Below are 10632 nucleotides of genomic sequence, written 5' to 3'. Positions count from 1 at the left end.
TTAAAAAAAAGATCATCTCCTGTCATTCTTCCCCATGTCGCCCGCCACAATAGCAATAGTTGTTGTTAAAGACATTCCAAAGCTTTTGCCAATAAATAGCGCGGCCCCAATGAATGCCTGTGTCCACTCCATTCGCATATCTCTGCCTCTTAGCTCTCAATATACATAAAACGGCGCCATTGTAGTCTGTTTGCGGCAATGCATGAGTGGGTCGTTCCGCGCATGCGTTAAATGCATTAAATATTTTAACGTGATTAATTTAAAAAGTTAATTACCGCCCATTAACACGATAAATTTGACAGCCCTAATAATAATTGATATTAAAATCCCTCTTCATAATTTTGTTTTTAAAAAATTTGGAATATTATTTTAAATTATAGGTCGCCATTCTTGTTGACGTCGCAGTGCAGTGACGTCACATGGCCCGCTGCCAAACTTCCAGCATGTCACTCGTTAGCTTCCCCAACATGTCGTCGGTTCTGCCCTTCCAATTTGAACCAGAGTGGAAAAGTGAAGATCAGGACAGCACTGTCGGTCATTCACAAGACGAGCAGCAAAGGCAAAATGCAGAGCAGCAAAACTGGTGATGTACTTGCGGCAAGTGCGTCTCAATGACAACGGAGCGAGAGAGTGTATGCTGTTAAGAACTCCGGCAGATTTTCAAGGTGAGCTATTGCGTGATAAAACTTATTCCAATATAATTATGTATATTGTTCGCATCTAGAGCTGTCGTGTGCTTTACATACAGTACAGGCCAAAAGTTTGAACACACCTTGTCATTCGTGCATTTTTATTTTCATGACTATTGACATTATAAACTCTCACTGAAGGTAATAAAAGTATGCACACGTGTGATAGTCAGGATCAGAGTTGGGTCGTGGCTGACTGTCCTCCTTAAATTCTTCATCTGACGAGAACAAAACCTGGGATCGAGTGTCCTTCATGTCTTGTACATCCAACTCAGGCTTAGCTACGTAAGAGTGGTCCATATTAAGTACTCGGCGCGCATCAGCTGGCCACTGTACCGCTGCATCGGACGTGTCTGGATCAGTTTGAGTGGCAGCATCACTCATATTAGGTGAATACTGAACAGACACGCTTACTGCCTTATGAACTGACAGTACAGGTGAATTATTAGCTTCCTCTGTGACTAGCGGTACGCCCGAAGCATCGCCTACTGCTGTAGCGACAGGAGCGGCCAGCAGTTTCTTGTCTTTGGCTCTTTATTGCGCACATTTCACTCGCTATTCGAGCGCGTTGAAGCTTCTTGTGATGGAAAATAGTTGGAACAGCATTTGATTTTAGTCCGCTCCGGTGAGCTCTTTCATAAGTTGTCGTCGACTAAAAGCCTCGAACGCGGTAGGAGAAAAATGCCGAGAACAAAGCCTTGGGTCTTTCGAAAGTTTTGTCAGTCAACAGGCATGTTCCCAAACCTTTCTCCTCTTCTTATCAATAGGAAATATGTGGAGACTCACATACCTCCCCTTGTTTTCATTTGACTGGAAATTGCATCAGAAAGCAGCACATCGTGGCATTTTACCTAGCGAGTTTAGGCAGCAGTACAAAATTGTTGTACACAATTGGGAACGTCCCAATTACGTCATCACTCCGAGCCCGCAAAACATGTCAACAACTATTGGTCAAAATATGTACTAAATATTATAAAATATTGCCATTGATTTAACATTTCATGTGTTTCTACCAACATATTTTAGTACAAGAGAACAAATGTGGTTTATTAGAGCCTACATGTCTTTAAGAACGAGGATCCCTTTAAGGAAACAAACAGGCTGTAACATAGCACCTAAAATAAAATAACCTAAAAATAAATAAAATATAAGTTTTTACTTTCAACAGCTATACAAAGAGACTTTCACACTGACCTAAAAAAAAAAAAAAATGACTGTAAATTTGTTATAATGTACAGGGGTTTTGGACAAAATAATGGAAACACCCAACATTTTGGCATCATAATCGCATCATAATCATTAAACATAATTGTTAAAGAATGGCATGAGGAACATTCTAATGAAGTTGAGCATCTCATATGGCCGGCACAATCCCCAGACCTCAAGTTTATTGAGCACTTATGGTCAGATTTAGAGATTCATTTAGGACGTTGATTTCCACCGCCATCGTCTCCATAAAAGTTAGAGGGTATTCTAACTGAATTCCTTTGGAAACAATTCACAAGTTGTATGAATCAATACCGTGGAGAATTATTATTATTAATTATTAATGTTATTACCGCAAAAGGCGGACCTACACCGTATTAAATTAGATTTTGTGAATTTTTTAAAGCGTTTCCATTACCACAACCCCTGTATATGTGATGAATTAGATGTATAGTGTAATTTGAGTTTCAAGTTTGTAAATGTGACATAATTGAATGTTGCACTGAAGCTTGATTCAGATCAAATAATGAATCAATGAATGGTATTGAAAGCTGTACTGAGACTACTATTTCACTACATTCATGTACATGTACCAAATATTCATCTGATTAGTTTCTCCCCATGTATGCAGATTTGGGTTAGCTTGCGGTGCAAGCAACACACACCTTGTTTATTACACACCTTGTTTATTTTTTTGTTCCTCTCATTCTCCTCGGCTTGATAGACAAGCTCCATTTATTGTTCTTTTCTGATTGACCAACACGTTTCTCACCTTGGCCTTCTTTGTTCAGCCACTCCTGATTGGCATTTGACCTTCTTGGCGCTGTTATCTTACGCTGGCTACGCTATCACTGCGGCGGAGGAACTGTCATTATCCACGCTCACCTTGTCGTTACCCGCTGTGTTTTCATTATCAGATTCAGCTTCTTCGTCCACTCGATCTTTACAGCTTCGGTCGATTTCATCCGCAACCTCCTTTCCGGACCCCCACTTTTCCCGCGTGGCGTCCCAGTAGGTTTTGTTCTGATGTGCGTGCCTGCTTCGGAGGTTCTCGCCCAGCTTCTTTAGCTCCTGGCGGACCAAGGATTTAAACTGAGGGTCCAGCTTCTCCACGGCGGCCCAGTCCTGACGAGCTTCTTCCTCGTTGCACAAGGCAGCGTGCGCTCGGGCACGCTGGTAGAGCGCCTTGAAGTGACCTAACAAATGACAAAACAAAATTGAGGCGTATTTCTATGACAGAGGGTCTCCATGCATCGCTTTTTGGCCACAGGTACAAATTATATATTACTTATAATTATAAATACATTATTCATTTGAAAAACCTGTCCCAGCTCTCTGCTATTGCACAGAATTGAATTGTATTTGTTGTTAGTTTGTTGAAACTTTATTTCAAGACTGCCTTTTTGTAAGGTTTCATTATTATAATATTAATAAAATTATAATCATTAATTATTAAATGGGGCGGCACGGTGGCTGAGTGGTTAGCACATCTGCCTCACAGTTCTGAGATCAAGGGTTCAATCCCGGGCTTCGGCCTTCCTGTGTGGAGTTTGCATGTTCTCCCCGTGCCTGCGTGGGTTTCCTCCGGGAACTCCGGTTTCCTCCCACATCCCCAAAACATGCATGGTAGGCTGATTGAACACTCTAAATTGTCCATAGGTGTGAGTGTGTGCGTGAATGGTTGTATGACTCCTTGTGCCCTGCGATTGGCTGGCAACCAGTTCAGGGTGTCCCCTGCCCACTGCCCGTAGTTAGCTGGGATAGGCTGCAGCACCTCCGCGACTCTCGTGAGGAAAAGCGGCATGGAAAATGAATGAATGAATAATTATTAAATGGTTTATAATATAGCAATAGTCATAGTTTCAAAATTCTTGTCAATTTAACTAATTGCCTGCCACTGACAATGTTGGACATCCAATTCATTTAAACAGGGAGGAGTGTCTGTGAATGCTCATTGATAGCGCTCGTCGTTGAATTCATTTTGACTGAATTCATTTGTTCATTTGCCCCTCCCTGTCAAAAGTGATTAAGCATCTAACACCGTCAATGGCTGTCAATGTGTTAACATTTTTATTACAAGGTTTCCCCAGTGCTTTATGATAGGGATGTCCTGATCACATATTTTTGCACCCAAGTCCGAGTCACCTGATTTTGAGAATCTGCGGATACCGTGTCCCGATCCAATACTGAAAAAAAAGTTGTTTTTTAAACAAGTTTTAAACATGTTACTGTCATAATGTGAATTATTTTTAAACATGACGTAGAAAAATGCTTGTCTTTAATGAATACTTTTTTGAATGAGCCCGCTCAAATCCACACACGCTGCTGAGAGCGGCCTCTCGCTTACACAATGAGTTGCCACAGCACACTACCACTAGTGTGTAACAAGCTAAATGATTGACACATCTGTGCCTTTGATTGTAGAGCTAGAGAGCCTTCACTCGCCAGATCAAAGCTACAAACCTGCCAATCATCATTAACTTAAGGGGCCGTTTACATGGTGACTCTGCGAGAAGACGAAAAATTTCATGTTTGCATTTATATGGTTCCGTCTCCATTCGAACAATGTCGCAATTCCGCAAGAAAACGATGTAGTATTCATGCCAGGCCCTAGGGGGCAGTGCAGATTTACAAGGCGACAGCGAATGATGCACTTTAACCTCCTCAGCCCAGAACACAATATGCCCGCCCACTCCAAGCAATGGCATTTTTCTTTTGTTCAAAAAGGCACCAAAATGGAAAAATTCAACCTATTTGAATTAAAAATATTATAAAAACAGTTAATTAAATCCGACTTTCCGCCATATTTGCTGTTTTTAATGTTTAGTAGCACCGCTGCGCATGCCCAATGTGACGTGTGCGAGTGCTGACGTTCTCGGCGTGGTCCTGCGCCGCGGGAGCTTTTGATATGCATGCGGAGCCAGCTCCCCTCAAGCCCTCGCAATCGAATTCTTCCACATTGGAGGCAGAATTCCAAGGTTTGCGTCTTTGCCTTCCGTCTTTGCCGACACCATACGAACGCGAGGCCACTCCGTAACACAGTCATTGCGTCTTCGTGTCGCAGAGTCGCCATGTAAACTGCCCCTAAGTAGCAAACTCTAGCAGCCTGCTGCCCAAGAAAAGCAGCATGAGGGAAAGTGAGAGGCTGCACGAACATGAAGCAGAAAAAAATATATTGTTTTAATTAAAAACTAGATCATTTTCACCTAACTCTGATTCTCTAAAAATTCTCAGCCTTATTTCCGATCACGTTATCGAATTGGGACATCCCTATTTTATAAGCCTGGCGGGCTGCCTGTCTTCAACTGCATTTTTGTGATTATTTCAATAGATTTAAAAGTGTTTCAGTTTTTAGAAGCATTTCAGCACATCCATTAGTGCATTGGTTACCTTTAGACCATATTTAAGTAGAATAAATAGGATTGTATTTTTTGCATTATAAGGCGCCCGTTAAATCTTTTTCTTTCCCAAAAAATTGACAGTATGCCTTATCAAGTGCGTTATGGATGAATTCTGAGTGACATGAGTTACTCTATGAGTATTTCGATGAATTTTAGCAAGTATTTTAGTAGATTGCTTATTTTTTTAAGAGTAATTGAATACTATTAGAACATTAAAGAGCATTTAGGTAACTTTCACGAAGTATTTTAGTGTATCAAAGAGTGTTTAAATTATATTGCGGATGTATTTTGGCCATGATGGTGGTATTTGGAAACTAAAGTAATTTTGGACTTGATCAGAAGTTAAAGTTAAACAGTACCTATAGTGTAATTAGTGACTATAGATTTTCAGATGAAATAAAGAAAACAAGTTTTCTGAACATGGTGCCAACAGGTGTTTGCCGAGGGAATGAATAAAACGTCGCTCACGAGGCGTCTTCTCGTGTAAACAGAGAGATCAAGCACCGTTGTGGGATGAAAGCAAACACGACGCTGCGGGCTGAGCAAGAAATGTTCGTATTTCAACTCCAAAAAGAAAAAGTATGTCAGCGGAAAATATAGACTTTCCTAAATACATTGGTACATCAAAACGCTGATTCTGCCCTGCCTCCCCTCCTGGTTTTGCACACTACCTTCATGGCTTTCCAGCAGCTTGTCGTTGAGCTGTACCACTTGCTGATAGTGTTGGAGCTCCAACAAACACTGGCTCAGGTTGAGCGTGAGTGGCAGGCGCACCTTCTCCAAAGATTCCCAGTCTTCATCGCCTTGGTGCACCTGTTGACAGCATTTGGGAGGTTGTCAAGGAAAATAACAGATGGGGTAAATTGTATGGAGGACCAGGATAGCCGAAATTAAATAGATAATGACATAATTGCCTTATCGGGCACTTAGTTAACGCAAAATGCCATTTCCACATATGTGGATGTCAGGTCCCAATTCTAATTAGAGCCATCCCAGTCAAAATGGACTTGATGTCTAGCACCGTTAATGGGAGCCAGTGAGTTAAATGACTGCCCTACTAAGGGTCTATAATAATAATAACAATAAAAACAACTAAAATAATATCATTCTAATTGAGAACTGGCATCCACATACACGGGCTCTCTATTTTGGAGAATATACGTAGGCAACATTGATACCAAATGGATATATTGTGGCCAAGTCTTTATGAGGTTTAGTTTTTTTGACTACAACAAATAGTCACCTAGTTTTTAAAAGGTTAAATAAAATATATTAATTTTTTTCAATGCTAATTATTAATTAACCTTAATTTATTTATCATTTGTATTTTTTTTTTTTTCCATTTCATCACGCATGTATTTAGTTCAGTTTTAATCTATTCCAACAAAGATTTTAATATTTATTTTTGGGTTATTTATGGTTATTTATAATACATTAACAATGAAAAATATTAAGGATAAAAAATACATTAAAAATGAAATGAAATACTGTAGTTCAAATACATAGTGAAAATCTTCAAATAATATATCTAATCACAAATGTAGTTCGGTATTTATTTATTTATTTATTTTTGGCACTCCTGGTCCTCCATAAAAGTGGACAGTGCGTTCAATAGGATGAAATGAGAGGGGAAGCAGGTTGCTAGTGGGCGGACTGTCACCATCATATCGCTGTGCAGTGTTATTTTTGGACCCGCTTCACAATGCCTGCATACTTAAAAAGACACTGATGCGTCTTTGTAAGCACAACAATGACAACAACGAGTACAAGAAACATGACTGAAATATTAAAGCACACCTGCGCTATTCAATGAGTGGGGAAAAAGTTCTGCCTTGAAAAAAGATAACTAGAAATGTTTGTAACTCAGTCGACTTGTATGTTAAATAAATGATCACATTATGCGGCATTTTTTTAACCTATCCTGTTAAGCTGCTAAGACACAGATAATGATAATTTGAATGTCTTTTATACATTGAATGTACCACATGGGATTTTGGTGTACACCCATTGTGTTGTTTTTTTGTTTTTTTTTTTATGTTGTGTTGTTTATTCAGAGAAAACCTAAGGATAGAAAAGGGTTTCAGGGGGACAGTGCAAAAGGAACATACAGGAGAATAGAAAAACAAACAACAACATTATCAAATACATATGCTACCTAATACAAGTAGCATTACTGTCCGCTCTTACCCAAGAGACACCATGTGCAAATGGCCATTTTTGCGGCATTTGAAACATGCACAAAAATCAAATTTTGACTGCAACACCAACCTTATTTTTAAGGAAGTCCACGTAATCTAAAGCCTCCTTGAACTTGCTGGAAGCTTCCTGGAACCTGTTTTCTTTCACCAGGATGTTTCCTTGCTCCTGAAGCAGCATCACTAGACGTAACATCTGCTGCCAGTCCTTCCCCTCCGTCTTATCACCTTCGTCCTCGCCAACTTCCTTCTCCTTTTCTTCCTCGAGTACCTTCTCCTCTTTTTCACCCTTGGCATCAAGCTTGTTCCAGTAGGCGTCCTTTTCCTGCCAGTACTTCTCCTTTATCCGCTCTGACAAGGCCCTGAGCTCTCGCTGGACCAACGACGCCAGCGTGGTGTCCAGGTGGACCACCATGTTGAAATCCCGGCGCGCCTCTTTTTCGTTCCACACGGCGGCGTGCGCTTTTGCTCGCTTGTAGTAGCCCTTCACGCAGTCTGCAAAGAATTCAAATTTGAATATTAGCTTGAATTGCAAAGCAGGAACGAAAAAGAAAAAAAAAAATCTACTTTTGCGACCCACACCTTTGTGTTTGTCTAGCAGTTCGTCGGCGTGCTCGATAACCTCGTAGTACTCCTGCAGTTCCAGCATGCACTGGCAGTAGTTCAGTTCCAGAGGGACAATCATGCGGCCTAAGCTGATGTAATCAACATCGCCTGGCATCTCCTGAAAGCATGCGAGGAAGAAGCAGTTGTGTTCATGCAAGCCACTGCATAATTTGATACGAGCAGGCAGCACTGGTGAAAACCTTAGTTGTCCTAGCTTTTGAAAAGCCATTTAAGATTTATTTTTCAATCTCTATGGTTACATAGTTATTCTGTGTTCAATTGTAAACAGCAAACTGCACAAGAAAGCACTCAAGAATGACTGCTACTCCATGTCCTTACCCAAGCACAGCCTGTAGCCTTCATGTGCATAAATGTCGTGTCACGATTAAAGTGAATATAAATTAGTGAGTGGATAAGAATTATGGTGATTATGTTTTAGCCATTCGCGTTATCTAGCGATTTGCAATGCGAGCCAACGATTAGCCCTTTAAAGGATAGGCGCTACTTGTGTGATAACTCGCTAATGTTAACATGCTAGCTCAGTTCATTGTTAAATCACATGGTTAACCAGTCACAGCATTTAGTGTATTTGAGTTGAAGATGGCATGAAAACTGTTTGTTGTTAGTTTCATAACTTCTTTGAAGTAATAACTTGAGAAAACATCAAAAGGTGACATTATTGGAGGATTATATTGAGCATCAGTGATTTCTTTGTTTGTTTGTGTGTTTGGTTGGTTGGTTGCTTGCTTGCTTGGAAATAAAGGTGGAAGTTTTATTCTTAAAAATATATTCTTATTTGCCACTATTCAATATTCCTACCAGTGTTGTCACAGATTACTTGAAAAAGTAGATTTACGGATTACGCCTCAAAAAAATAATCTAGTTACTTTACTGATTAATTTATTATCAAAGCAACTAAGTTACTTTAAAAGTAATTTATCGGTTACTTTTTACCAGTTCTACTGCTTTGCTGCCTCAACACCTGATGTAAAAATTCTGAACTTCCCCTTTAAAGAGAATTATAATACTAAGGGGCTGTGAGATATCAATAGAACCGTTATGTGGCAAGATAGCAAATATTAATAAAGTTCACAAAACAAAAATAAAGAATAACCTTTATGAAAAGTTTCAATCTGGTTTTCGCCCACCACACAGCACTGAAACAGCACTCGTTAAAATAACCAATGACCTCCTCATGGCAGCTGATTCTGGACAACTCTCCATCCTCATCCTCCTAGAACTATCTGCAGCCTTTGATACCATTAGTCACACCACACTCCTCCACCGGCTTTCCACTATCGGCATCACCCGCACCCCGTTGAACTGGTTTTCTTCCTACCTTTCTGAGCGCAGCCAATACATCCACCTAAAGTCATTAAAATCTGAACCCTCCCCTGTTACCTCTGGTGTGCCTCAGGGCTCTGTCCTGGGGCCCCTACTCTTCATCATATACCTACTTTCCCTTGGCAATATTTTCATAAATTCAACATCCACTTTCACTGCTATGCCGACGACACCCAACTTTACCTCACTTCCGAACCCTCCTCCTCTCTTCCGCCCTCATCTCTGACTGACTGTATCACTGAAATAAAAATCTGGTTTACCCACAACTTCCTAAAACTTACAGTAATAGTAGTTGTAACAGTAGTAAAACTGAGGTGCTCCTCGTTGGCTCTAAATTCACCATCTCAATAAACCATAACATTTCCCTTACCACTGATAACTCCACTGTTTCACCCTCCCCCCAAGTCAAGAGCCTAGGAGTAATCCTCGACAACACACTTTCCTTTCGATCGCACATTAATAACATCACCCGGATTGCCCACTTTCACCTCCGCACCATTAATCGCCTCCGCCCTTCCCTCACCCCACATTCTGCTGCAATTCAGATCCACAGCCTTGTCACTTCCCGCCTTGACTACTGCAACTCTCTCCTCTTCGGCCTCCCTCATAAAACTCTCCATAAACTACAACTGGTCCAGAATTCAGCTGCCCGCATCATAACCCGTACCCCATCCATCCAACACATCACTCCAGTCCTCCAACAGCTTCACTGGCTCCCGGTCCACTTTCGAATTTAGTTCAAGTTCTCCTCCTCACATTCAAGGCCATCCATAACCTCGCCCCTCCATACTTGTCCGATCTCATTCATGTCACTACTCCCTCCTGTGCCCTTAGATCCTCCTCCTCCATGCAACTGTCTGTCCCCCCCGCTCGCCTCACCACCATGGGGAGCCGAGCATTCAGCCGCTCAGCTCCCCGGCTTTGGAATTCACTCCCACCCGATCTCAGGAAAACAGATTCCCTCCCCTTTTTCAATCAAAACTCAAAACTCATCTGTTTAGACTAGCCTATCCACAATAATCAATAATTTCTGTTTTTTTAACTGCCTATATATCGCTTTTAGTGTTTTAAATTTCCTTAAATGTTCTATACTTTCATTTTCTCACTTTTAATATGTTTAAATGTTTTAAATTATTCTACGGCGACCATGAGTGCCAGACAGGCGCATTCAAATAAAATGTATTATTATTA

The 10632-nt window shown here is 40.8% G+C and overlaps 1 protein-coding gene across 1 annotated transcript in view; it reads right to left on the bottom strand.

The window, feature by feature from the left end:
* Window positions 1-677: 677 nt before the first annotated feature.
* The window catches only part of LOC130923585 (aryl-hydrocarbon-interacting protein-like 1), a 28463-nt gene continuing 18508 nt past the window's right edge, over window positions 678-10632 (bottom strand). Inside the window, exons 5-8 of the mRNA XM_057849347.1 lie at window positions 8074-8215; window positions 7565-7986; window positions 5968-6109; window positions 678-3091 (exon numbers count right to left, since the gene is read on the bottom strand). Of these exons, the coding sequence (XP_057705330.1) occupies window positions 2736-3091; window positions 5968-6109; window positions 7565-7986; window positions 8074-8215 (1062 nt within the window). The 3' untranslated portion in view covers window positions 678-2735. The remainder of the gene's footprint in view (window positions 3092-5967; window positions 6110-7564; window positions 7987-8073; window positions 8216-10632) is intronic.

The sequence above is a fragment of the Corythoichthys intestinalis genome, chromosome 11, assembly GCF_030265065.1.
Source record: "Corythoichthys intestinalis isolate RoL2023-P3 chromosome 11, ASM3026506v1, whole genome shotgun sequence".
NCBI classification, from domain to species: domain Eukaryota; kingdom Metazoa; phylum Chordata; class Actinopteri; order Syngnathiformes; family Syngnathidae; genus Corythoichthys; species Corythoichthys intestinalis.
Note: the sequence above shows the minus strand (reverse complement) of the source record. Positions and strands in the feature narration are given on the sequence as shown.